Genomic DNA, 27,302 nt, shown 5'->3' with positions numbered 1-27,302 from the left:
TTATCCCTCTGAGTTAACAATTCTGAAACTTTCCTTTTTAGCAGCTGTTGCCAGCAGTTGAAATTATTTCTGCTTCAGAATCTTTCCTGTATGAGAGAATGATGGGTGCTGTCCATGTGAATCTGTGTGTGCAGGCAATGCTTGACCATAACTGCTCACTTTGACTTGAAAGTCTTGCGTTTATTTTGTCAAAACAGCCTTTCCTGCAATCTAGAGAATGTAGCTCTGAAGAGCTCAGTCAAAAACATCTCATACTTTGACTGGATTGAGCATTCACCTCTGTTGTACACGTGCCAGTCTCTGCACATTAAAATGACTTGTACTAAGCAAGGCAAGAACGTGAAGTGCAACATAAGAGATTGCAGTGTTTAGTCCTTCTGTGCTTGTAGTTTGGATTTCCCTCTCCCTGACTTCAGTATTGTTCTTCCAAAACTGTAATGATTTGCAACAATGCTCTTCCTTTGCTTTGTACTGCTTGTCTTTTCCATGATATGATTTCATGTTGGATCCTTTTTCATTTGTTCCTGTCATCCAGCTCGTCGCTCCCAGCTCAGTCCCCTGGACAGTAGCGTAATCAGCCGCCTCCTCGCCCCCACACAGGCCTTCCTAGCTAGGAGTAAAAGTGCTGCTACCTTGTCGGCTGATGGACAGGACCCCTCAGGTAACAGGAGGGCAGCGAAGCCTCAAAGTCTTACGCAGTTGTTCTTCAAGCAAGAACTTAGATGATAGCTGCTAACTATGCTGCACTTTGGTCTGGATCAGACAGTTAATAGATGGTTCTGTGTAATATTACTTACCTAGTATTTTCTGTGGTCATTAATACCAATTCATATACTGTGCGGCATGTTTACTTTACAAAAACATAGAATAATACTGGCTTTTAAACTCCAATGCTGGTTTACTTGCTCTGCAGAGAACCAGATGCTGGTATTCGTTCTGGGGCTTTTTTGTGTGGATTTTTTAACTGACAGAGATCTGCGTTTGTACCCTCAAATCAATATGAGACATTCTGGTTAGAGCAGTACTAGGTAATAAAAGGAAAAAAAAGCCCCAAACCTATAATTTCAAAGTGCAAAACCTAAATTTCTGTAGGGGAAGAAACTCTTGCAGGAACATGACAATAGTCAATGACAAATATCTTAAGATAAGTACAGGAAACCCTGAGCTGGCTTTGTTCAACTGATAGTAGAATTCAAGGTCTAATAGGAGAAGAGAGATATCCTGGCTTACTCAAGCAGTTTTGTATTGGTCCAGACTGAGCTGATACGTCCACACTGGGACTCAGTTTGGTACTAGAGCAGGCATTTGCCTTGTGGGCAAGCCCCCCTAGCTGCATCCCACATGTCCTGGAATTGCTACTAGTTAATTAATAATGTCCCTGTAAATGCATCTCTGGAACCAATGTGGAGTCCTTTCTCCTCTTTTACCTTACAACTTGAGCTCCCAGTTTTGCTTGTTTCCTCTTAAGTATGTTATCCCATCTTTATTTTTTTATCTTATACCACTTCACTTGGTCCTTGTCGGTGATGGTGACATTTCCACACTGTTCCCCTTGTCTAATAATCAGTTTTTATTTTTTGGTTTGTAGTCAATAGTCATATTTTTACACACCTCTGTATGTGCTGCTTTTATTTTACCATGAATACTTCAGTTCGTGTCATTTGGGGAAATACCATCTTTTTTTCTGTTACTGTTAGCATGTGGCACTCACTATTGCTGAATCAAAGATACGTTTTTATAAGTTTACTTAGAGGTACTTTTTTCATTTCAGTAGAAACGTACCTGTGCTTTAGCACAACCTGTGCACAAACAGAATGCAGGTCTCCTTGCACAAATGCTGCAAATACAAAAATAAAATGTATTTTCCATAAAGTTACAAAACTAAGTGCTGGCATTTGTCACAATTTATTTGAATAATAGAAGAATCCAATATCTAGTTTTAGAATATTTTTCCATTATGTGTGCTTATCTGTCTGTGATCATGTTAGTGAAAAAAGTAGTAAGATAAAATTAATTTCAATATCTTATATGTGAAGAGATTGACACTTCAGGTAGGAAAGGTATCGTAGTTAAATAGTTGACCTTTTCCTCTTGATAGATTCCTTTTACACCATCTTTGAGAAGAAGGAAGGTTTCCTCCTTGAGTATAGAGGAAACATGCTTAAAATCTGAACCTGGCATGAAGAAAGTGTCAGGAAATATGCTAAGCCATTAAAACTGAAGCATTTGTGATCAAATGCAACTTGACTAAAATAAAAGTAATGCTGGTGTACTGCAAATTTGGTCCATTTTTGGAAAAGCATTTTATTTTTATCTACTCCAGACTGCTGCTTTCAGAGTGATATTATTCTTGGTGCTGTTGCTTCCCAAGTACTAATTGTGTGGTGGTGGTGTCTGTCTGTGACCCACTGCACTGTGCACTGCCTGCGGTGTTTCCCTGTATGGTTTCTAACACACACAATCTCTCTTTCTCTTTTTCTCCCTCTTCCTTCTCTCCTGTTCTTATGCTGTGCACTTGGTTCTCGTTTTGTCTTGTCAAATTCCTAACTTTTATAGACTCTCACCTCTGTCCTCGTTCAGCTTCAGCCAATTCCATCAATTCCCCAGTCCCAGCTCCTAAAGTGCCGGTGCGCAGCCGTAGCATCGACAGGTTGAAGTCCTCTGTATCTTCATCTGATGCAAGTTCACCTGATTCAACCCAGGTTTGTTGAAAACCCACAGGAATTAAGTTTCTATTAATCCGGGGGGTTGGGACAGCTCAGGATGGGATCCTGTTTTACCTCTTTGCTGCTGCTTTCAATAAGCATTAATGAAACGTACAATAGCATTTGCCTAAAAAATATACAGTATTAAAATCAAATTGGAATTTTATGGTACTTGATCTCTCTTGTATCTTGAAGGCATACTGTTTGCTGCTTGTGGTTCCCAAAGTTTAATTTATGTAAAAATTAAACACTGACCAGGTTTGTATTTTGGAACACAAAGGAAATTGAAAGGAAATTCAACTTGTTTGTTGGAATCACAGCTCCTCTGTCTGCAATGTATCCTAGAGAGTCAGCAGTATTTTGGTTTTGTGTATCTTTTAGAAATCAGAGACAGAAAAATCATCCCCAGGTTCTGGTTTGAGGCGCCCTCCCTCACCATCTGTGTCTGCCCGTAGAAGATCCCCCTCTCCTGCTAATTTGGTGAAGCATCCTCCGTCCCCTTCTGCAGTCAGGTATGCGTCCCAATTAAACCCCATCTGCAGTCAGGTATGTGCAAACACCTTTTATTCAGCACAAAATGAAGGCTGCTCCCTGTCTCAAGACAGCTGAGCTGTTAGTTTGGATGACCTATGCTATGCCTTGTTTGTACAGAAAAGACTTCATTTGGGGTCCAATTTTCCTTTCCCACAGTAGGGATGCAGCTTTTACTTCAATCTTCGTTGTGCAGACAAAACACACCCTGATTTTCTGTTCAGTCTGTGCTCTAAAACCAACAGGAGGCCTGCAAGCTTTTGAATAAACTGATCCACCTGTATTAGTGTAGGAAGTTTCTTGGATTGGAATCATGAGGTTTATCCTAGATGTGGAGTAAAATGGCTATCTGGGCTAGCAGTCCTGTTTTGATGTTAGCCCACTAGTAGCAAGTCTTGGTAACTTGGATGTTTTGGAATCCTGGCTTGAATTTTATGGGGAAGGCACCAATAGTTTGAGGGTGGATTTATTTTTAAAAGTCAGGTATGTAATCTAAACTAAACAAAGGAGACTGCTGTCCTCAGATGCGTGGTTGAGGTTTTCATTGTTAGCTCTGAAAAATATTCTTTATTTCAACAGACAGAAGACTCGCCCACCTTCACCTGGCATGTCGAAACAAAGACCACCATCTCCTACTCCAGTCCCTAAATCAGCACCCATCCAGCGTCCATCTCTCACACCAGGTGTTATAAACATTACCAAAAAGAAAACTGAAGCAGAGAGCAAACCAAAGGATAAGAGCACAGAAGGAACAGGACAAGAACAAGGTGCTTCCCCAGGCTTGGAGAGAGATCCAGGAGCAGCTAGCACAAAGACCAAAGAAGGTGGGTGTTTTCTCAGTGTCTGACTCACTCCTGCTCAAGGCCTCTCCAGTGTGTGCTAGGATGGGGGAAACAACTGGCTTGTGAGGCACAGCACTGGAGGGTAGGATGCTTTAAGGCAGAAGCTGTTCATTGCTGATTATATAATAATTTTACATGGTATGACTTTGGGATGTGAATTTTAATGCAGTAGCTGGTTTATTTTACTTGGAGATTTAAGTCAGGGGCTTTCAATATTACTACTTGTACTGTAATTTTAAGAAAAGCAGAAATCCTCTTTGCCTTCTGGGCTTTAGCTGCTCTAGCTGAGGGATCTACTAGCTTAGGTTTATAAAGTCAGTAGTTAAACTACACAAAGGTCTTTCAGTTCAGTTGGTAGTTCTCAAAATGCTCCTGTAGAGAACTGCTTGGAGGACAAAATCAGCTCCTGTTCATCACAGGCTGAGAGAGAGTTTTCACAATGCTCGAAGGCTGCCTCGGCCTAAGTTCCAGTGAATGTGTAGTCATTGCTGCCTTAAGAAGAGTGATCAGTTCACAAGTCACACGGAGAAGTTACCCTGGTAGATTAAGGAGAGCCATATACCGCATAAGCAATTAGTGTCCTAGTCCTCTTCATTGTGCCACATGAGCCCAGCCTCTGTCCCTCGCTGGGAAAAATACCAGCTGCCATCTCCAACAGAATCTGGGAGAGCCTTCTGGTGAGATCTGGCAGGCAGTTCACTCTGGAGAAGGACTATGGGGACCCTTGGCAGGAAAAGGAGGGATCTTTAGAATGTAAGTTACAGCCAGTGGGCAGTACTGGGAGTGAATCCCCCAGACACGAGGTAAGTGGGACTATGTGCTTGCTGCACGTTAATGCATGTGCAGTTCCTGTCTGCATTCCTCGGCTGCTGCTGTTCTCTGCTGCCACTTCTGAGGCTCCTCCTGACACTGCTCATGTTGGATGTGAAGAAGTGTCATTCAGCTGAAGAACTCATGGTACAGCTCTCTGGGCATGTGTTCCTGTGGAAGGAAGCCTGGCTGTCAGAGGTGGATGTTTGTACAAAGTCGCACATCCGTCTTTGGTGTCACGTCCTTTGTCTTCACTGTCAGAACGTCCATCCCTTGATGTGCTGCCATACTATTGATAAATGTCTTGTGTGCCTCAGAGCATCATTACTTCTGATCAGTGTCATCAGTTGGTTGTCATCAGTAATTCTCCATAACAATGTGTCCTAGTCCTGTATCTTCCAGTTACTTTGGAACAAGAATGTCTGTCCTTGTTCCTTGGATGCCTGATCTGTCTCCTCTCTACACTGACTTCTGAAACTGTATTAACCCAGTTTATCTGTTTCCCTTTTCATTTATTTCTAATCTCAAGATACTCATCTTCGTAGTGATTCTTACTGAGGCTGAGCAAAGCTCTTTTTCTTTGACACAGAACAGAAGGAAATAGTGGGCATGTTCTTCAACATAAGAGATTATTTAATTTCTCTCTTTGAATTTTTGGTACACTGCAATATTGCTATGTGAGGCAAATTTTTTTTTCTTGAAAAGTTTCTTTCAGTTTTCAAGGCAATTTTCATTTTACACATCTGTGTCAGCAGTTACCCTGTAGGTTGGTGCAATTCCCTATCCCAGACAGCTTCTGAAGTCAGAGCACACCAGCGAATGGCATGTGGCAAATCAGTCTCTAAGTCTTGTAGGTTTAGCCTAATTTCAGCTTTGTGCACTTGTATCTTCATCCCATCTCTTCTCCTTCAAACTGAACTTGTTTGCCTGTTGCTGACAGCAATCAAGTTTTTGTCTTGTTTTTTGTGTCTTCCTACTGCAATATACTGTTCTGCAGTAAAACACTTTTTATTTTTCAGTGACTTGGAGCAGTTGTCATTTCTGGCAGCAGTCTCTCGCAGCTTCTCTGAGAATTAAAAGGCTTGTTCAACTTAAGGCATAAGAAGTGCTCCTTCATGAGCTCTCACCTTATGCATGATGATAGGTAATAAACTATCATGGAGCCTCACATTTTGTATCTGAGTATTGAAGACTTTGAAATATGATTCCCAAATTAAATGTGAGTTAATTATTTACCTTGAAATCTGTTGGAATCTTCCCTCCATCCAGCTAGTACTACATTTTGCAAGTGTTCAGAGATTGTTTCTCTTGTCTATTTCTCTCTTTCCCCTTCCCTTCCAAAAAGGTCCTTTTGATAAAAAGGCTGTTCTTACCAGTAATGACTAGGAGTACAAGGAAAAGGAAGCTGAGTGTAAAAGAGTGTCAGAATTTTCTTAGGGTGTGCAAGCAATCATACTGAGAAGTCTCATGTCCTGCCCTATGGAAACAGGCTCTACAGGGGTACATGGAGATGAAAACAATATTGAAGTATCCATATGGAAAGCATCAATAAAACAGCAGAAGTGAAAATGCAGCGGGAACCCCAACCTTTTCTTTCGGGCTTTTTCCCTCCCTCTGTTCTTTCCATATCTGCAGTGTTCTGAACTGTTGTGACTAATTTTCTTCTGTCAATACCAGATAATCGTATTTAAGCTGTCATTATCACGTTGTAAACCTAGAACTTAAAAGTCTACAACCTTTAGGCTTCTTGCTGAGCATTAGGTTGTCTTATTTAGGTTCAGTTTTGAGGAGGAGAAATAGGTTAAACCTGACATTAAATGTTAACCAGATTTGATACAACTGGGAGAGATTGCAAATGTGCAACAAAAAATGGCCTCTGCTGTAAAAATTGAGTAATCTGAACAGAAAGCACACTCATACGGCAGAGGAAGAGAGAGACATTTTGACTTCTTCATGGCTGTACACTGACAACAGTAAATGAAACAGAATATAGGAAGAAAAGCATCTGCCTTTCTTGAATAGGCAGATCTGCTAATGGTTTTTACAAATGCAAAATGGTCTTGCTTGCTCAGGAGGAGGAGGACCCCTTTTGACTGAGTTCAAATTTGTAACAGTCGTGGCTGGTTTTTGTTAGTATGAATATGACTGCAACTTCTTCCCAAATCAGAAGCAATGTGTTGTCTGGGGAGGTGGTGTTTTCTCAGCTTTGGATAAATCTAAATGCTAGAACACTCTCTGTGCCTGCACTCCGTCAGTGCTGAAATGCTTTTCCTAGGACTGCAAGAGCAATTTTTATGCACAAAAGACAGCCATGATTCAGCTGCTGAGAGTTTGCTCTATTTAATTATACCCTGCAGCTGCAGGTAGTGATTACGTGTCCATGGGGGGCCTAAGCAGCTTTTCAGGTGTTAAAGTTCCTATTGATGACATTGTGTTTTGAATGATTTGTCTTCAGGTCAGAAGCAAAACAAGAGGTCAAACCCTGATGTCATAGTTCATTAAAATTACCTTGACTTGAAGGCTTTATGAATGTTAAGCAAACATGTATGTGCTGATTTGTGAAATGTTCAGGAGAATGGCAGGTCCTCACCAACATTACGATGCTGCTGCTCTACTGACATCAAGAGCTAATTTTCTGAATATTCAGATGATGAGTTCTTAAATCACATTCAAACAGAAATATTTCTAGAGAATGGGAATAACTGATACAAATCAGAGTTCTTTCAATATATATATTGAGAGCAGCTGGATGGCAAGATGGTTCTGTCTTTTTTCCTAATGTTAATTTATATTAGTGTCTCTGATGTTCAGACACCATAACACCAATCAGGTCATGAAGAAACATAAACAGCAGGACCTGCAAAGATCTACTCGCCAGGTGGTTGAAGCTGTTTTGATCTCCATGTAAATGGGAAATTGATTTGTTGCTAATGTATAGAAATACGGTATTACTGAAGTCATTAGTATGTGCCTTTGGGGCCAGATAAAATGATGATTATTTGCACCTAAGATACTCTATAAATATAAAGGCATGAATGTTAATGTTATGAAACAAGAAAAATAAAAGAATGAGAATTTCTTCTTTAGGGTCATGTGCATTCAGTTTTATTAGAAGGAAGTTAAAGATATTTTCTAAAGCAGTATTTTTTTCAGTTTTCTTTTCAGTGTTCAAGCGTTACAGAAATAAGGGTGTCTTGTCAGAGACATGTTTTTAAGTGCTGTGATAATTGGAGAGTATCTTTAAGTGCATCATATGGAATAAGGCTGGAACATTGTCGAAGTCAGCTGTTACTATATCAGTGTCAGTGCAATATCATGGCTCTGCATCTTCAGGGCTCCCCTTTGGCTCTTGCAGGCCTTTAGATAATGATGCACTCGCTGTGTGATGAGCAGTGATTGAAAAGATACTGAATCAGTTGGCCATAAGATCTCATCTCACAGCGATAACATCTTCCTTAATTTTAAGTTACTGGAGCTTTCTAACAGCAGATTATTTTAACTTCTGTAGAATCAGGTAGCAAAACAGTAGCAGGGACCACCACAGCTGAAGAAGCTGCTAAAATCTTGACAGAGAAGCGACGTCTGGCACGGGAGCAAAGAGAGCGTGAAGACCAAGAAAGAATTCAGAGACAGGAAGAAGAAAGGTAACAATTGTGGGGAAGGAAGGGATGCTTTCAGTGGTGGGGTGTGATTGGAAGGGGCACTCCAGCCATGTATGTTTTCTAAGTTTTAATTTAAGTCTCTGCAAATATTAATCCGGTTACTGAAGCTGAGAGGCACTGGCAACAATCTGGGACAGGTTGCTGTGTGTAACATCAGTTTGTATATCAGTATATATGTAATGCACAGTCCCTGTGAAATCACTGCTTCTTTTTCCTTCCAGTCACCAGTGGGGCTTTTGTTTCAAAATTAGAATGTGCTTTTTGCACCACTTGTGTTTGGTTTGTTTGTATTTGGTTTGAAAGAGTTGACCTCTCTGTATTAAACTTTCCTTTGATCAGCTTAGGCTGTGGTTTGATGGTACCTTAAATCTCACTTTAGTGATATGAAATAGTAGTCAGGAATGTTGCAGGCAAGTAATTCAACATATTAAATCAGTGTGCATTTGGTTCACTGCATAGAAGTTGTTAGAAATAAATTGCTAAGTTAGTGCTAGTCAGCACTTTAGTCCAGATCAGGGGTCACCTCTCTGCTTCTGTGAGCATGGTGGAACATCAGATTTTGTCTGTTGCCCAGTTGTGGATATGAAGCCGTCAGAAACTTGCATATAATCTGCTCTAGGTGTTTTATCAGAAATACGTCATCAGATCTGCTCTGTATGTCTGCAAGAGCTGGCAGTGTACACCTTTACTGTATCTCTGAATTCAGGCTGTAGAAGAAAGTCTTTTAGGAAATCTCACTAAATTTATGTTTGATGGTGATTAAAAGCTTCATTCGTGTCATGGTTGCAGATGGTTTTTATTAAATGGTCGTTGCTTAATCCAGCTCTCAGTCAAACATTCCGTTATTGGAACAACCTGCTTTGACTTAATCAGCAAGGAGCATTTACTCACAGATAATTTCTTCCAAGTTAATTCTCATTTTACCTATGACAAGTCTGGATGGTGGCATTTGTAAATCCATACCAGAAAGTGTCTTTATGCAGTTACTTTTTGACTGGAGTGCATAGAACTTTCTTGCTTTCCCACTCTGTCTCTTGTGCATGCACACTTTTAAAGAAATAAATACCCAGTAATCTGTACCTTGGAAACTCTAGAATCAGAGAAGAAGAAATGGCAAGGAGAGCCACTGAGGAAAAAGCAAGACGGGAGGAGGAGCTCCGGAAGCAGGAGGAGGAGAAGAGACTGACTTATGAAGAACAGCAAAGACAAGCTGAGGAGGAGAGGATCCGCCGGGAACAGGAAGAGCAGGAAAAACTCGCAGAGCTTCAACAGCAGGTCTGTGGCTCCAGCTGCGTTCCTGGAAGAAGTTGCTGCTGTGGTTTTTCTTTTACAGAATGGTTTTGACAAATCTCTGTCAGGCATGATGTAAAGCTGAGTTCATCCTGTCTGAGATGGATTTGAGAATGTCCGTAGGTCCTTTCCTTGCCCTGGTCTCTGTGATTTATATTTTTTTTTCCTATCATTTAATAAATTCAAGTGTGGGTGGAAGCAGCTATTTTGGAATATGTTTTTTAGCCATCAGGGATGCTCTTTTGCATATGTAAAATACTTGTACTGACCCCACTTTACCAGTGGACTGCTAGATTTACAAGGAGATGGTCTGTCTGGAAAGTAATCTCGTTTACTCTTGATTCCTCACAAAGAAAGATTGGTAGTGTTTCCAAGTCTGCTTTTCCTGTTGCTGAATAGTCTTCCACAGCAAGTATCCATGTACCTTTACAAAGACATCCTTTGAACTGAAGGGAGCTGTTCTGCAGAAAGTGGACTTCTCTTAAATTAGATTAATTCTGAAAACTAAAGCAGTTTTACATTGAAATTATTTGTGTTCAAAGACCTGTGTTTTATGAATGGCTTTGCCATGTGTCTGGATATTTCTTTAAACGTTTGTTTACAACAATTACTCAGAGTGTTAACTATGTTTCTATTTTCTTTCCAGTCATGCTGGAAAAGATTTTCCAGTATAGAAGGAACAGAAGATGTTCAGTACCAAGTGTCTTTGTAGCAATACCTGACTGCCAAGATTTTTAAGTTAACCTGGACACATTCAGAATTTAATTGCTGTCTTGTTACTTTATATAGATTGTCCTCGTTAGCCAAATGTTCATCCCGAAGCATAGTTTGAACAACAACATTCAGTAGCTCAGCAACATTCAGAATATTTGCATTACCTCAGTATAGTTGAGTTTCAGTTTCTGAATGTCACAGTAATATATATTTCATGTCAATAGCGGGGTAATTGACATTTAGTTGTAATATGTGGTCATATTAAATAGTGATTGTCTGATGTTCCTGTCTGTGTTGAACCAGAATCTGTAACTGCTTTGCTTTTGACTGTTGGGAATGAGTTATGCACTGGGTGCTTTCTTCTTTTTGTTTTATTTTCAGAGAGAAGAAGCTGAAGCAAAAGCTCAAGAAGAGGCCGAAAGACAGCGACTAGAAAGGGAGAGAATTATGCAGCAAAATATGCAGGAAAGGCTTGAAAGAAAAAAGGTAGCCTGTTTTGAATTCTCAGCCTAAAATGAACAGGCAAATGGTCTCAGATGCAATTAAATAGAAATGTGGTTTTTTAAAGACTGCCAACTCTGTGAACTTTAAAAACAGTGATTAAAATAGTACACTCATGAAATACAAAAATGTATTATGACTGATGAGCATTTAACCAGAATGCTGAAATATAAAGCTCTGTATCATTGCAAATGTTTTCCATGTTTTAACAGAGAATCGAAGAAATAATGAAGAGAACACGAAAATCAGATCAAAATGAATCCAAGGTACTTTTTTGTTTGGATCTGTATAATGACAGAATAGGACTTTTTGCCTTGTATCCTGTCTTCCTCTGTTATCCTTACACAAATTGACTTCCACGGCAGTTGCAAAGTTCTGGTGCACCAGAATAATTCCCAGTAGCTTCCCATTGCACACATTCTTCTGCTTTGCTTGCTCTGGTGAGGAGTCTTTGTTATATTTTTGTTCAAGGCCTATAGACACAATGTTATCTGGTGTTAGCACTTCCAGATTGGTTTTAAACAAACATTGGTTAGTAATTGATTTTTTTTTTTTAACTGTGTGCATTCCGCCAGGACTGTTTTTCCCCAAAAAACTTAGATTCCTGGCATCATCTGTTTGCTTAAAGCAAGTCTTGGATTCTCTTTGGATTGCTAGTGCTACAGTAACTGGATGTATTTTTGTTAATGCAGTGACCTAAGTTTTGTGGGAAATTGTGCATATTGAGGAATAATTGTTCTTCTTTGAACATTCAAATAAATGTTCTCAAACATTCAAGTCTTCAAATAGCTGAAAATCAATAAAAATTTAGCACACACCTTGGAGAAATGAGGGGAAAAGGAACTCAGGAATAATAGCCAGGAGGTGGAAGTGGATCCCACAGGCTCTGGCTCAGCAGAGCTGAGTGTTGCTGGGTGACCTGGTTGTCTATGAGCCTTTCAACTCATGTGGCCTCACTTCTGGGCACAGAATGGTCTTGTGTGGGAGCTGTGACTGCATTTGTGAAACTTTAGAGGATAGGGAGTTCCAAGTAACACTCTGGCAATTCAGTTGCAGGATGAAGGGAAGTCTGCCTCGGAGGTGATGGAGGGAGAGGATATTGAAGAGGAGGAAGAGTTGGGTCTTGAGAAGACTGATCAACCAGGTAAGGAAGCTGGATGAGTCAGGCTTGGGTGGCAGTGAGTGTCTCAGTGATGTTTGAGCTCTGTTGAAAAGGTCACTCCTAACAGCACTGGGATGGTCTGAGACACCAGTCCCAGAGATGCCAGAGGGACTCCCTTCTTGAATGCAGAATCAGACAAAATTATTTGAGAGTGAAATGCAGGCAGCATGCTTTCATTTTACAAGTGGATTTTTAAAGATGAAAAACAAATTTCATGTTGGTATAGGCAGCTTGTCTATAGACAAATGAATCTGTTGAAGCCAAGTGCCTCAGGTTTTGGCTAGGAAAGGTTATTTTGGCACTTGTGTTTTATTCATTTAGAATAGCAATTCTGCCACTCAAGTTCTTTTTTTCCTTGTATTTCATTTTTTCTACCCCCTCAATGTTCAGGAAAGCTAAATGGTGTTGACTTGGTCCAGAAAGTCAAGGAGGAGGCAAAGGATTGTTTAGAGACTGCACAAAGCATGATCTCTGCAGAATCTGAGGAACAAGATGAGTCAGAGTTGAAGGCCAGTGAAGTGCTCATGAATGGAAGTGACTTGAAAAGTGACGAGGAGTCTCTGTCTGTTACTGAACTGAAGGATTCCAGGTGAGTCTGCTGTACTGTGGGAGCACTTAGCTATGTGCTCTCTCTCTATGTTTAAATGAAATGCAATGCTGTCTGCAGCACCTTGCTGGCTTTGTGGTGTCTGTATGCCTTTCTCCAGGCATGTGGTGTGTGCTGTCAGCTCACAGCCTCACACAGAGCGGTTAGCTCAGGATAATTGTTTGTTTAGATGGCACCATGTTAACAGTGCTGCCTTTGTTGAGAAGTGAGACACACAGCCAAAAACATGGCAGTGTTGATTATAAAAACTGACTTTGGCTTTTCCACTGAAATGCCTTGCAGTTCTTCTCATTAACAAAACATTAAACAAGAGGGAGGAGGATGACACTGAAAAGGAAGAATAACCTACAGAAAGCTCTAGAACGCTTTCAGTTGTGCTGAAACAGCAGATACAATGCAGAAGCCTCCCTTAGTGAGGAATTTGGTTTTTTTAGTATTTCAGATTTTATTTTTTGAGCGTAAAGTATTTTTATCTGCTACTGGAAAATCTGTCCTCTGATGCCTGTTCCATTTGCTCATCTAAATGCTAATGATTTAGAAATGACATTGTGAACACTTTCTTAAAGTGATGATAAACTAATGTCATTCCTCCAATGATGGAATATAAAGATGTTTTCCTGGTTGTCCTAAGAATGAATGAAAATTGATCAGTAATTTGGGTTTAGATTTTGAATCTGCTTTAAATATTGTTGGTCTTCTGAGACTTAGTTTTGTGTTCAAAAAGTCTTAGCTGGAGAAAAAAAAGGAAAAATACGCGTTACAAAAATCAAGACTTAATGATCAAAAACTTGTTGCATTCTTACATCAAATTTCTAGAGCCAGACCTTACCTGAGAGCTGTTAGTATAGTAAAAAGTGGATATATATTGCTGAGTTGTTCTTCCCCGTTGGCTCTTGGAGGGGAGATCCTGTGTGGAAGCTGGAGCATATCTGGGAATGCCCTTTGGGATATTCAGCACTTTGCAGAGTATGCAGACTGTTAATTGTCTGGCCTGGAATCAGTGTAAAGGTTAAACATGTGGAAACTGCAATACAAGTACCCATTCTCTTTTTTTTCTAGCCGTCCTGCAAAAGAAATGGTTATCGATGACTCGGGGAAGTTGGGTGTTCATGAAACTGATCATACAATTGGACTTATTCAGAATCTTAATGGAAAATCTGGTTCATGGACTTTTGAGGAGTTCATTGACATTGGAGTGCATTCCAAGTCAACCAAACTGAGCTCAGACAGCATCTCTGCTGGTAACTGTAATCAAAACTTGAATGATGCTGCTACAATACCTTCTAGTCCCAAATTGGCTTTTGAGGAAGATGGTGCAGTGAATTCATTGACCAAACCAATAGATGCTTCATCAGGTAATCCAAGCTGACTTCCTTGTCTGTCTTTTCCCCTGGCTAGGCAATTCACCTCCTTGCGTTTTGCTCTCCTTGCCTTAACTACAGCTTCTTATCTTCAAGGCACTTTTTCCCATGTGTAGACTGGAGGGAAGGCTCTTTAGTGTTTTTAACTTGAATTCTGTCAAAAGGAGTCACCAACTGATGCCTTTTTAGGGACTTGCTGAGGCCCAGCATTAAGGCTCTTCCAAAGACACAGCTGAGCCCTTGTGAAGTTCCAAGCAGCATTGAAGCTCATCTGTTGTACTTTAAAGTTTTTCTAAGATATGTTAAATGGCACGTTACTTTTGAAGATACTAACAGTTTAGTAGGTGTCTGATGTAACTCTACACACCAGAGCTTTCCACTCCTAGGCATGTTCTGTAACTTTTTGATGCAGACCTGTGTGGTCTTACAAGGTCTCTTCAGACTCTTAGCAGTGTATTAGTCCTCTCTACTTAGTGTAAAATAGTCTTTCACTTCATTGAGGCAGGTAACAGTGACCTGAAGTTCCACAGATGGTTGTGTTACATTTTGGGAGGAGTAATAAAGCTGTACACACACAAAATATTCTGAATTTTCTGAAAGAGGCAGGGCTGTATCTCAAGCCATATGTACTTGAGAAGCCAAGCCCTGATGCAGTACAGCATGGTGTGTCAGAGAAGCTTCAGGAAGCCAGTTTATGTAAGACTGGACTTCTCTGGTGTTGGAGCCAAACCCCAAAGGGCCGTTTTCACAGGAGATCTCTTTTCATGGGATAAATGACTGTGTGATCAGTTGAAGTGAATGCTAGTGGAAAAATAAGCCTCGCTATCCACATTTCCTTCCAGTGATGTGTAGCACTTACTTTGATTAAAGTGTAGCGCTTTTCCAGACTGGACTGCTCCCCGAGTCTCCTCTGTCACTCTGCGTCTTGTGAATTTTAGTCCCATGGGCACACCCTGATGGAGGCTTCCCTTGAGGCCGTGACGAACTGGGCCACGGGAATAGACAGATTTATTGTGGTTCTGCTGATCACATTCTGTTGTGATCAGAATCACTAACTTTTTAGTGAAGGAAGTGTGGCCTTTTGATTTTGGACTTGAAAATATTTAGACATAATACAGTTTAAGAATTCTGTACATAACTTTGAAAACCAATATTCCTGTAAAAGAAAAGGTACTGTGCTGGTTTTGGACTGTAAGTGACCAAGTGGTTCTGTGCTCACTCCTGGATGTAGACTGACAGTGATGATGGGTGCATGTGGCATACACACAGTTACGATGGTTAAATGTTTTCTTCTCTTTGCTCTTTGGACAGAACTGTGAACACTAGAGACCTGGAAATAATCTGATTGCACTTCAGTAATCCAGTGTTTTCTCAAGTACCGAAGGCCTTGTTTTGAAAAGCTGCTTGTTTACCTTTATCCGTCTTCAAGCTTGCAAAAACACCAGGGGAGGGATGACAAACTTCTAATTTGCACCTTGAAACATTTCAGGGAAACTGTTGTGCTAATTTTTTTTCCATTCATTTAGCTAATTGTTAGATAAGGTTTCCTAGTTCAATTATTCCTTGTTTTCCCTTTACAGACTTTACAGTAACCTGATTGAGTCTTTTTTTTTTTTTCATATCAGTATCATGTAGAACAACATGTCACTGGAGGCTCCCCACTTAGCTGCAGACTTTGCATATTTCTAAAATGACCTTGGTGAAATAAAAGACTCACTCAGTGTATGTTAAAGCTGAACTCTCTTTTTATGTCTAGAAAAATGTTGCTTGTTGGTTCATGTGCTATTTAAAAATGCAAAATTGAATATCTTCAATTTTGAATGGAGAAGAAAAATTTCTTATTATCTAATGTGAAAATATTGGCAGTTTCAAAATGCTGTGCTGTACCATCACTGATATGTTTTAATCTATTGGCAAACATCAAAACATTTTACAGCATGTGCTCTAATATATTACAAAAATGTCGAGTCCCTAGATTTGTGTGTCAGTGCAGTTTAAGGTGTCATGCTTTTAAAAAATGTTTTCCTTTTGAATTGCTTATTTATCTACACTTATGGAAGTATTATTTTATTGTGTACATAACAGTATTAGACCATTGAAGTCATGTTTTGTTCATGTTAATTATTCTAAGTGTTTCAGTTCCAGCTTTATAACAGTGGCTGCAAGCTGCATATATATTTCCCTTCTCCTAAAGCCTGCATTAAATAATCTATTTAACCTGAACTTGCCTGCTTTTTTCAGCATGAAGAGATTAACGAAGCATCTTCTGAAAATTGCTACTTAAAGTAATAATGCAGCCTTCTTCTGATGTCTCCTGTAACAGATAGACCGGATAGGTGATTACTTTAAAGGGTAGCTGTCTCAAATCCTGCTACAACCCATTGGCTGATCCCTCAATTCCAGTGATGCATCCAGGAAGCAGCTGTGTTTGCAGTGGGTTTGTTGGAACTACACCTGTTCTTTCCTCCACACCTCAGTTGCAACAGGAGCCCTCAGCCTTCTCCCTCTTGCTGTTCAGAAATACTGTAGAACTGTTTTAGACTTTAGAGCAGTGCCTTAGGTAAAAGGAAAACTGTATTTTTGTATGATAGCTGTTTTGTTCTGGCAGAGACAATCATTCTAACAAAGATGCCGATATATTTTCGTTGCTGAGATTTGTTGGATGGTCTGATCCAGCCCTGTGTAAATACATGCGCACTGTTAAATAAATAAACTTTGCAGTTGAACAATGCTTTATTTCTGTAATGTTAAATATGACCTTACTAGGCCTCTCCACCCCTTGCCATGCTGACCTTTGGATGCATTCTGGTGCTGTTCTAACTGCTCTAGCTGCAGATTCCCAAACTAGCAGCCTCTGGCAGTTGCATCTGTGTGATTGGGAGGGGATTTGCACTAACACCTTCAGCTCTTGCTGATAGCATGTTCTGAACTGAGGAATTCTTTAACCTGCTTTTCCCTGCCAGCCTTTACCTTTCCACTGCAGCAGCAGCATCTCTGTGTTGTGAGGGTGAGTCCGGCAGTGGAGCAGTGACCAGCAAGATGCTGCCTTTTCATTTTCTTGCTAGGGTTCTTTGTCAGTAGTTGAAAGGGAATGGCTGTAGCAGATCCAGTTGATAAAGTATTTCACTACTGTGGAAAAACCTCCTTAAATCAGCATTCAGGTTGCTGAAGGGTGGTAGATCTGTGCATGAACAGTGGCTGTACATATGCTCTCCAAGGGGCTTTTTCACACAGGCTGTTTCTGGCAGATGGTCCAGTGTCAGTTATATATTTTAAAAATTAATTAGTTTATGGAAATGGTTGCTTTAGTCCTCAGATATTTAAGGGTGCAATGACAGCACAGCTGACTCCTACTTTGCCAATATCAGTGTAGTAGACTTGGTTTCAGTAGCTCAGCCCTAAGACACATCAGTCATGTAAGATGGCAGAATGAAAAAATAAAAAATTTCCAGACTATAGATTCCAAGCAGGCACTAGTCTCACTTTTATTCAGTCACTGAACATACACTGACATGATAGGAGAGCTAGTGTTGTCTGAGCTATTTTTAAGGCACTTGTAAATGCATGTGCATGTTGTAGGTGAAAGATTTACTACTTGTTAGTAGATTAATAATTGTACACAGACAGCCTTGTTTAAACAATGATATAAAAAAAACTGATAAGGAAAACTTGCAGGCAAACCATGCGTAAATCAAGACTAAAACAAGTTTATGGAAACTTAACTAAGCTAAGTATCACTGCCAAAAACATTGTTATCTGTAAGATGAAGCCATTCCGTACATGTGCTGCAATGTGGTGTGGTAGGGTAAGCTAAGGTTTTTATTACTTATTAATGGTGTGGTGTATGTTGTGTATGTACTTGTAAAAGCATAATAATGGTTCCCTCTGATCCAGGTGCAATCTTTGCATCTCTGTGTCCGAGTGCATGCCTTGTCAAACCCACTTCAGTTAAGTGCCAAGCTTAATCATATACCAGATAAGTTTAAAACTAGATTTGTTTTTGTTTAAGGCACACACAGGTGATGCAGTGTGTGGATCTCTAAATCTAACAGCATTTCAAGCCTTTATACTAGGAGTTACTTGGAGATGAGGTTAGATTTTTGCAAGGCTACATGCTTTTGTATTGCAGGAGCTTCAAAAGTCAAACCCAGTATATTGAGGCTAGTTTAGTTCTTACACTAAAATGGAAATAGTTAAAATTCTCAACATGCAAAAACCTGCTCCTTTACCAGGACTGTTTGTGAAAGCAGGGCTTTAAAATCCATCTTACATCTGCTCATTACAGTCGTTTGGGACACTCAGCACAATAAATTTTTCCATTATGGCAAACAAAGCGCTTGTTGGCCAGACCACGGGCACACTTTGTGCATTTGAAACAGTAATCATGCCAGGATTCATCTTCGTAGTTAACCACACTGGTTCCTCTTCCAAATCCTGCTAGGAGAGAACACAATTATAGGACGGCGATAGTAGCTTTGCCTTGGCTGGGTTATCCCACCAAACAGCCCAGCCTGTTCCTGCTGCCCCAGTGCTTCCCTACGCTTGTGGGCCACAGGGGCTGCCTGATATACCAAAGTGACAACTGAGGCATGGTTTTGTTGCATCTTCTGATGTTTCTTGGAGAAAGAAGTATCTTAGCATAAGGCTTGCATGTCTCTGCAATAAGCTTTTCCCCTTGGCTTCTTTCTCCAGCAAACAGTCAAGGAGGGACATGGAGCAAGGACAGGTTGGGCTAAACACTTCTGGGCTCAGATCCCTGCAGGATAGAATGTGAGCCTCATGGGACTGGCAGGGCAGTGCCCACATTTCAGGGCTGAGCTCTGTAATCCAGTGAGTTTTAAGTAAACTACATCAGAAGGGGTACAAATGTCCCTTTGGGACAATAAAACACCACTTGTTTTAGACTTCAGGGTCCCAAACGAAGATATGGGTGGAAACAGTTCTGGTTAGGGGGGTTTTGAAGGAGGTAAATTTGAGACATGCAAAGGCTGAAGAGCTCAGTTACTAGCTCAGCCCCCATCCAGCACAAGCACGTGGCTTAGAGTCAGATCACATGTAAAATGCTGGGATTGGGCTTGGGTTACCAGACCTGCTTCTGATGTTACTCATCCCTGGGCTCCCTGTCTTTGGGGGATCACTGTCCTGACCTTCAGCACCCACTGCCCTCAAGCTGCATTTAACCCAACATACCTGTAATAGGATTCTTGCAGCCAGCACACTTCTTGGCAACACATTCCTTGTAGCACTCAACACAGTAAAACTGATCCTCCACAGCTGTGAAGCGCTTCCCACCCAGTTGCTTCTTGCAGTTGGAGCAAATGAAACACTCGGAATGCCAAGGCTGTTCCTGGTAAGTGAGGCCTCCAGAAGTGATGGGCTGCAAGAGAAAGAGCAGAGGTGTGGTTTAGAATCAGCAGGGGAGAAGAGAGGTGACACAGGCTTGGGGTGTAGGGAAAGCTTTGTCATGGAGAGGATCTTTCCAAAAAGTTTACAAGAAAATTTAATTGTGCAGTGCACTTGAGTCCCTCTAATCTGAAATCCCACATACCTGGCACTTTCATAATACTTTCGTTTACCTGCAGTAACTGAAACTCCACACTAATCAGTTGCAGAAGTTGTAAAACAGCTACTGTTTCACTATTTGAATATTCAGTACGGCTACAGAGCTTAAACTATCCTCAAGGCAAGACTGGTTTCTGCAGTGTTGCCATTAGCTAACACAACAACCCCTGCCCAGATCCTGTAGAGCACGGGGACCGTCAGCTCTCCCATCATTCCACCAGCTGCTGGCACCAATATCTCAAGGAAAGAACATCAGCATTGGTACAGCTTCAGCATGGTCTGCCTGCTGGTTCACTCTCCCAGTTCCCAAAAGGCACACGAGGGCTGGTTCTGGCAGCTGCCTCTGCAGAGGGGAAGGACTTACATTCTTGCACTTAGCACAAGTCTTGGCAAACTTGTGCTCATGGCAGGAGACACAGTAGAATTCATCACCCTTGGGGAAGAAGCTCCCAGATCCAATCACTTGCTTGCACTGGCTGCAGGTGAAGCAGTCCTTGTGCCAGACCATCTTCTTGTACTCAACATTTTGGTCTCCTACGACAGACAAAAATAACTTGTCATATAGGATTTCAGGCCTGTGGCAAACCCCTCCTCCTGTGCAGTGTAATATCTGTGGGCAAGACCTGTCCTTCGCTATGCCCAAGATTCCACTGGAATGCAGACAAGGGATGAGCTGGTAATTTCTGTATCTGTTTTTAGCCAGGGCCTGCTAGATTTTCTTAAAATAGTTATCAGACCAGATGCCTGAGCCTTTGAGGACCTTGATTTACAGAGCAAAGCTTCTGGTAAAAATTGTTTAAGACTGACATTAGGGTTAATTATCCACATGAGGGTTAACTGCAAAGCAGCCTTTCAACACTTGAATAAAATGGACAGGTGACAGCAACAGTCAAAAGTTACTATTCTGAGGTTCTCCAGCCCTCCACTGTGATGCCCAAACCCCTAACTGCAGCCTCTACAGCCTGATAAACCACCCTGGTTATGGCCTAGAGCAGAATGTGGCCCTTGGACACCTGTCACTGGTACCAGTACCTGCAATAATGGGCTTGAAGCAGCCCTTACACCTGGGTGCATCCTCAGCAGCAGTGCAATTGCTGCACCAAACCTTGTTGTTCTCCCGCAGCATGAAGGGCTCGTTCACCAGGGATGTGTAGCACTTGAAGCAGCGGAAGCAGTTGTCGTGCCAGTAGCGGTTCTTGAAATGCAGCTCCTAGAATAAACAGAAAGTGAGTGAGGGAGTGAGAAGCTTTTCTCTCCCCCTGAGCAGCCCAAAAGCCAAGCTCCTGTCTCATCAGCCTGGGCAGTAAAGGATAGATTTGTTGTTCCTAAGTGTGTTTGATTCAGTGCATAGAGCTACAGCTCCTCTGCAATCAGTTAAGGGAAGGACATTTAACCAAACTCATTGAACACAATCACATACATTTTGAGTGGGGCAGAAGATGCATCAAACCAGCTGCTTGGAGATTTGCAGTTCTGCAAATCTGTTCTTGGGTTCTTACATTCCCTCTAGTTCAGGTGTATGTTATTATTGCTATAAACATTTATCTGACCCTGAAGGTGCATGCTAAAGACTTCAGTAATATCATATTTCTATACTGAAGCAACAAACCAATTTCCAATTTTCATGGAGATCAACACGGTTTCAACCAGCACACTTGCAGATATTTTCAGGTCCTGCAGTTTATGTTTCTTCATGTCCTGCCTGGTGTTATGGTGTCTGAACATCAGAGATAGTATTATAAATTAATATGAGGAAAAAAAACCAACAGAACCATCTTGCGGTCCAACTGCTCTCAATAGATATACATATTGAAAGAACTCTTGATTTCCATCATGAAGGAATAAGCCTCTGACAAACTGACAAAAATCAGACCTCAGTGATTTGCCCAAAGATGAGTTTTGCAGGCCCTGTGCAGGCTGGCTCCCTGCAGTTCTCTCTCCAGGGCAATTCAGCATTTGCAGCAGTTCATGTGGCTGAATCTAGACCCTGAAATGAGGCTCTCTGCCAAAGCAGCCGACCATGAGCATTCTCTGTGCACACCCCAGAACTGCTCTTTGCCCAAGGAGCACACTGCTGGCAGCCCGAAGACTCGCAAAGAACTTGCTCTTTCACAGTAGCTCAGTGCCAGACCAGAGGAGGGCGATCAGCATCTGCCTCTCCTCATCACCCGCTGAGGTGCTCGGCACTGACCTTGGAGTCAGCCCCGATGGGTTTCTTGCACTCCATGCAGGTGTTGGCGCAGAACTTCTCGAAGCACTTGACGCAGCAGTGCCGCCCCTCCTTCTGCACGTACTTCTTGCCGTGCAGGGGGTCACGGCAGTAGTGGCAGTCGAAGCGCTCCGACATCGTGCCCACGGTGTAGCTGCCAGGCCCTCCTGCAAAAGCACAGTGGGTGAGGAGACAGCACTGAGGCCCTGAAAATTCCAGGGCTTCAGCTTCTTGGGACTGTGCAGATCAGTGGGAGGAAGATGGCTCAGGAATGAGCATGTGGTGGTGGTATCACACTCCTCGAGGGCTCCTTGGTAGAGAAAGCAGCTCCAGTCGAGGAGAGCAGAGTCCTAAACCAGCCTTTCCCCATCCCCTGGTTAAGTGGAAGGATGCTAGATTGCTTTATTTGCATACTGAGAATCAAGCAAGGTTAATGACACCTAATCACTCCCTGAGAGTCGCTTAGTTCATTACTGCAGGCCTCAGTGAGGTCCTGTGTGCAGAAATCATCAACAAACATGAGCAGAGTGGAATTGTTTCCATGTTTCCAGTCTGAACTCGCAGCAAGCTGCAGCCCTCCAAGGACTTTTGTGCTGGATTGTTGTGCAGCTTCCAGCCGCCTCTTTTCACCAGGCTTTCACATATAAAATCATAAGGGGAAAAAAACCCAAAACCTAAACCAAGAAAAAATCTGCCTCCATGGAGAGGTACTTCTTCAGTTCATGCCAGCAAGTCTCTGCCAAGGTCTGATGTTCCACCATGGCGAGGGAGCTGTCAGTGGGTGTGGGGGATCTTGATTGGAGGGTTTTCTACTTTGGCTCACACTTTCTCCCTTAACACCCATCTGTTCCTGCACTCCCAGTCTCCTGCTAAGGGCTCCCTCCATTCCATGCACCCTTCCTCAGCAGAAGCCACCAACACTCCCGCGAGGGGCCTGTGAGGGCTCTGTCAGGATTCAGAGAATCCTGGAATGGTTTGGGTTTGAAGAAACTTTAAAGATCATCTTGTTCCAACCCCCCTGCTATGGACAGGGGTGCCAGCCACTAGATCAGGTTGCTCAAAGTCCCATCCAACCTAGCTTGGCACACTTCCAGGGAGGGGGCATAGGAGTTACAGAAGCCTGTGGAGTCCCACAGAGGCGGCTCCATCCCTGCCCCTGCCGCTCGAGCCCCCACAGCCCCAGAGCTGCAGAGCTCTGTTTCCCTGCACGGCCGACACCCCAGGACACAGCCTTGAACTTTCTGCATCATCACCAACCGGATGGGAGACGTGGCCATGGTCTGGCAACAGGAACTGCCAAGAGGAAATGTCCTGTCTTTCTGATAGAGCAGCAGCGTCAGCACAGAGCAAGGAAGGGAGAAGACATCGTCAGGCTATACAAATTGCTGCTGCCTCCATCACATGGCCTCACCTTGCATCACTCCACCCAGCCCTGGGGGCTACCTTGGAGCCTGTTCCTCACCGAGCTCAGTGTTACAACAGTGCTTATTCCAGACATGCTGCTCCAGGCCCAATACAATGTGCCTTTGTAAACCAAACCAGTAGGGGGTTTGGGGTGCAGAGACAGTGTGTCACTCCTGGCTGTGCCCTCACAACAAAGGAGGGTCAGTGGGACCCCACTGGGCTAGCCCTTGGCTGCAGGATACTCTTGGTCTGCCCTATTGTTATGGCCTGTTCACACAGATTTTTATGAACCGTTGCCCACTCCAGTAATTCCAGACTTACCATCAGCTACAGGGCCTAACCTCACCAGACCATTGCAGCACACCAGGAACAGACCAGCATAGCTGGGTACAAAGCCAGAGGAGCCTGTATATGAACATTTTGCCATCATAGCAGAGCACCTACCTCATCTGGGCCCAGGAAGAGCGGGACTCACACTTACCTCACTCACCTTGCAGGTTTTAAAATCCAAGAGTCATCACACTGTCTCCTCTTTGTCACCCTCTCAGTAATACAGGGCCAGAACAAGTTGAAGGATTTATATTTCAGAAAGCAGGACAGAGAGTCCTAAAGAAAAGTATCACATGGGGAGGCTGCAGCAGAGGGGGAGGCTGTGTTCACACCCTATTCCTTCCCCTAAAACTGACAAAATCAGGCTGGAGGCCAAGCTGGTAGGAATTGTACTCTATGGGGGAACCAAGGTCTGGAAATGCTGCCTTGGCAGGGCCAGGAGAGGTCACGTCCTGCTGACAACTACACCAAGGGCTATGAGGTACCTGTTCAAGCAAATGAAACAGATAAAGAGCTGGGAAACATGAAAACTATGTGAGCCACTGCCAGCTCTGCAGAACTCTAGCAAGCAGGTGGGTTTTATTTGGAAGAAATGCAACTGCAGAGTCCCGGGCAAATGGTATTGAAACCTTCTTGACCTCAGGTTTAGAGTTGTTTTCAACCTGAATACATAATCTTGAAAGTATGGCTCAGGGAACAACATAATCCCGTGTTCCCATGTAGCACATCACGCACTAATGTGAGACGCATTTATCACAACAGCTCTGGAGCTCCACAGGCAAATTAACACTGGGCCCTGGCAGCCCCCAGACTGGGCTGTGCATGCAGCTTCTGCCTGCCTTGTGCCATCTCACACACCAGAAAGCCACTCTCATGCACAGGTAGGGGCATGAATTTGCTTCCAGCTTTTCCAGAAGCTTTCTGCCCTCAGTACTATCATTCCTGAATTCCCAATCTAGAGCCAGGAAAGGTGCAGTGGTGGCATTGCCCCTGCAAATGTGCTGGCTGCTCATGGGCTCTGCTCACCTGTGCCATGTCAAGAGCCCACATTAGCCAGACCATCTCCCATGACCCTCCCACAGGAGCAGCCCACCCAGGGTATGGTGCACAAGAGCCCTGAAAGCCACCAGTGTGTGGCATAGTGGAGCCCCAGGCCAGTAGCTGCTGTGCTGGGACCACCAGATTATTTTCACCAAATGGAGCAAACATCTGTGGGCACTTTAGAGCTCAGCTTTATGTAGTATCCTACAGCTGCTCCCCTCAGCAGTCCTGTCCCCTCTCATGGAAGGTAAACAGCAGATATTTCTTGTGCTCTGTATAAAAATAAATGTATTTCTAAAGCCTGCTTGGCACCAGGTTGTGGGTTTGGAGTTGTTTATCTCCTGTTCTCCCTCCAGCTGCACCAGGTCCCCACAGCTTAACTTTCTAGAGCTTCCAGGTATATTAACCCTGGCCTGTCTTTACTCTCTGAAAAGTAGGCAAGTTATGAAACTAAAGGCACAGTGGGTGTATGGAAAAATCATTACTTCCTCGGGGTCTTTATTTACTGCGCTCTTCATCACTTCCCAAATGTGCGGTGCAGCAGCTGCCGAGCACAGGGTAGGGATTCACACCAGGGGTACAGCAGTGCTACAGCAACCCAAAACCAGGGTAAGCACTCACCAAAATACCACTAAAACCCAGAGCACTGAACCTCTGTGCTTCTTTTCACAGTGCTGTGCTTAGAATGAGAGTGGTACATGCAGATGTTTTAGCTTGGAAGTTACTTGAACACAAGTTTCTGTGGCTGTACCTTTACACCAGACCGGCATCTCTGAGGTGACAGCCTGGTCAAGTGTCTCTTGTTTAGCCCCAGGAGAATCACATGCCCTGAGGACATGCACGGATCCAAACCCCATGTCAGCTTGATACTGAGGCCACAGAATGGGATTTAGAAAGCAAAGGAAAAGTATGGACAGGCTGGAACTATTCTCCTGCCCAGGCATGTGCAGAGGATTGTTCTGCTGGAGAGAAGCAGGTGAAAACAGAGAGCACAGGCATCTAGGGAGAGGGGTGAATGCAGAATGTGCCCATCCTTAAATAGCCTAGAGAATCCTCAATAAGAGATGAAGAAAAATACAGCTATACATCCAGAAACTAATCCCCCTCTAAGCAAGGTGTCCCTGTCCCACCAGCCCTGGCAGGGTGTTCTCTAAATGTAGCTCCCTGAAGGATCTGACTACAGCTGGAGGGTGCAAGGCCAGGCCAGTGGCCTTCTCGGGTATCAGGGCATTTGGCAGAAAGACCCACTGGAATACAACCCTAACATTTACCTGACCACAGAGGTGCCGCTTCACCACTTGTCCCCTGAAAGCATCTTCTACTTTTCAGAAACAGCACCTCAGCCCTTGGACAACCATACCTTCCATCCTTCAGAAATCTCAGACACTTGGGTCCCAGGAGCCTCCATGCACCTCAAGTGGTACCAACACCAAGCAGTCACAGGGCTGACTGATGGTCAGGGCCACATCTGCACCCTGCAGTATGGCCAGCTTTGGGAGGGGAAGGGTACAGACCTAAGAAGAGTGCCCCACCAAAGCTACTGCATCCACACAACCCCTGCCTCCCCCTGGGTTCCTGCCATCACCCCCGGCTGGTTCATCTCAGTTCAGCCATACACCCAAAGCAGCATCACGGTGGTTTGCACAACAAACGGAACCAAAACATTCAGCAACGGGAGCTGAAGCACAGCTGATAAGCAATGCACTTAGCACAGGATATGTGTTAATGTCTCTGGGGAGTATGTTTAAATGTGATAAACCACCAAGGAAGAACTTGAAGTGTGGTCTCTAAACACAACCAGAGAAACTGTACTTACACTTTACAGATTATTCTGCTACTTAAGAAAGAAGAAAAGGTTGAATTTGTTAACCTTCTGCCCTGCACACAGTTGCATATGGACGAAAAAGAGCAATTGCTTTTTGACTCTCCATTAATTTTATTTTTCTCAGCAGACTGAGCACACAGCCTCACACTGCCAGGCACTGGCTACACCTGCCTGTTTCAGCTCAGTTCTGGCAGCCCTGGTCTGTCACCTGAGTTACTATTCTCAGCATTCCTCTATGCAATGTTGCATGGTTTGCTATAAATACCAGAGAAACCCTTAGAAGAAGGGTCCTGTTAATCCCAAATGCAAAGTGACACTCAGGACTGCACTGGCACAGTGCCCTGGGCAACAAACATCGGCAAAGCCCAAGGAAAGAACAAAAGCAAGAGAAAGGGAAGGAAGGAGGGAAGGAAGGAGGGAAGGAAGGAGGGAAGGAAGGAGGGAAGGAAGGAAGGAACTCGGAAGGAAGGAACTCGGAAGGAAGGAAGGAACTCGGAAGGAAGGAAGGAACTCGGAAGGACGGAAGGAACTCGGAAGGAAGGAAGGAACTCGGAAGGAAGGAAGGAACTCGGAAGGAAGGAAGGAACTCGGAAGGAAGGAAGGCACTCGGAAGGAAGGAAGGCACTCGGAAGGAAGGAAGGCACTCGGAAGGAAGGAAGGCACTCGGAAGGAAGGAAGGCACTCGGAAGGAAGGAAGGCACTCGGAAGGAGGGAAGGAAGGAGGGAAGGAAGGAGGGAAGGAAGGA

The 27,302-nt window shown here is 43.1% G+C and overlaps 2 protein-coding genes and 1 long non-coding RNA gene across 16 annotated transcripts in view; 1 reads left to right on the top strand and 2 right to left on the bottom strand.

Moving 5' to 3' along the window:
• MAP7D3 (MAP7 domain containing 3) overlaps positions 1–16,916 on the top strand; it is a 43,600-nt gene extending 26,684 nt beyond the window's left edge. For 4 of the 10 annotated variants that reach the window (XM_042029168.1, XM_042029172.1, XM_042029175.1 and 1 more), the window contains 11 exons: positions 536–661; positions 2,557–2,702; positions 3,087–3,217; positions 3,816–4,060; positions 8,397–8,532; positions 9,645–9,825; positions 10,936–11,040; positions 11,268–11,321; positions 12,106–12,199; positions 12,608–12,806; positions 13,884–16,916. In XM_042029168.1, the coding sequence (XP_041885102.1) occupies positions 536–661; positions 2,557–2,702; positions 3,087–3,217; positions 3,816–4,060; positions 8,397–8,532; positions 9,645–9,825; positions 10,936–11,040; positions 11,268–11,321; positions 12,106–12,199; positions 12,608–12,806; positions 13,884–14,193 (1,727 nt within the window). In that variant the 3' untranslated portion in view covers positions 14,194–16,916. The remainder of the gene's footprint in view (positions 1–535; positions 662–2,556; positions 2,703–3,086; positions 3,218–3,815; positions 4,061–8,396; positions 8,533–9,644; positions 9,826–10,935; positions 11,041–11,267; positions 11,322–12,105; positions 12,200–12,607; positions 12,807–13,883) is intronic. The other 6 variants (XM_042029174.1, XM_042029178.1, XM_042029173.1 and 3 more) reach the window with 4 other exon arrangements.
• On the bottom strand, positions 11,301–13,884 carry LOC121665207. Its single transcript, XR_006016283.1, has 2 exons — positions 13,654–13,884; positions 11,301–13,554 (listed from the first exon to the last, which is right to left on the bottom strand). It is a non-coding gene; the product is annotated as an uncharacterized LOC121665207 (long non-coding RNA).
• Positions 16,917–17,645: 729 nt separating the features above from the next.
• FHL1 (four and a half LIM domains 1) overlaps positions 17,646–27,302 on the bottom strand; it is a 30,784-nt gene continuing 21,127 nt past the window's right edge. For 4 of the 5 annotated variants that reach the window (XM_042029181.1, XM_042029179.1, XM_042029183.1 and 1 more), the window contains 5 exons: positions 21,939–22,123; positions 20,780–20,957; positions 20,112–20,281; positions 19,376–19,562; positions 17,646–18,622 (listed from right to left, as the gene is read on the bottom strand). In XM_042029181.1, the coding sequence (XP_041885115.1) occupies positions 18,465–18,622; positions 19,376–19,562; positions 20,112–20,281; positions 20,780–20,957; positions 21,939–22,094 (849 nt within the window). In that variant the 5' untranslated portion in view covers positions 22,095–22,123 and the 3' untranslated portion in view covers positions 17,646–18,464. The remainder of the gene's footprint in view (positions 18,623–19,375; positions 19,563–20,111; positions 20,282–20,779; positions 20,958–21,938; positions 22,124–27,302) is intronic. The other variant, XM_042029180.1, reaches the window with a different exon arrangement.

The sequence above is a fragment of the Corvus kubaryi genome, unplaced genomic scaffold (assembly GCF_017639235.1).
Source record: "Corvus kubaryi isolate FWS band 111438036 unplaced genomic scaffold, C.kubaryi_AGA036_p1.0 37322, whole genome shotgun sequence".
NCBI lineage: Eukaryota > Metazoa > Chordata > Aves > Passeriformes > Corvidae > Corvus > Corvus kubaryi.
Note: the sequence above shows the minus strand (reverse complement) of the source record. Positions and strands in the feature narration are given on the sequence as shown.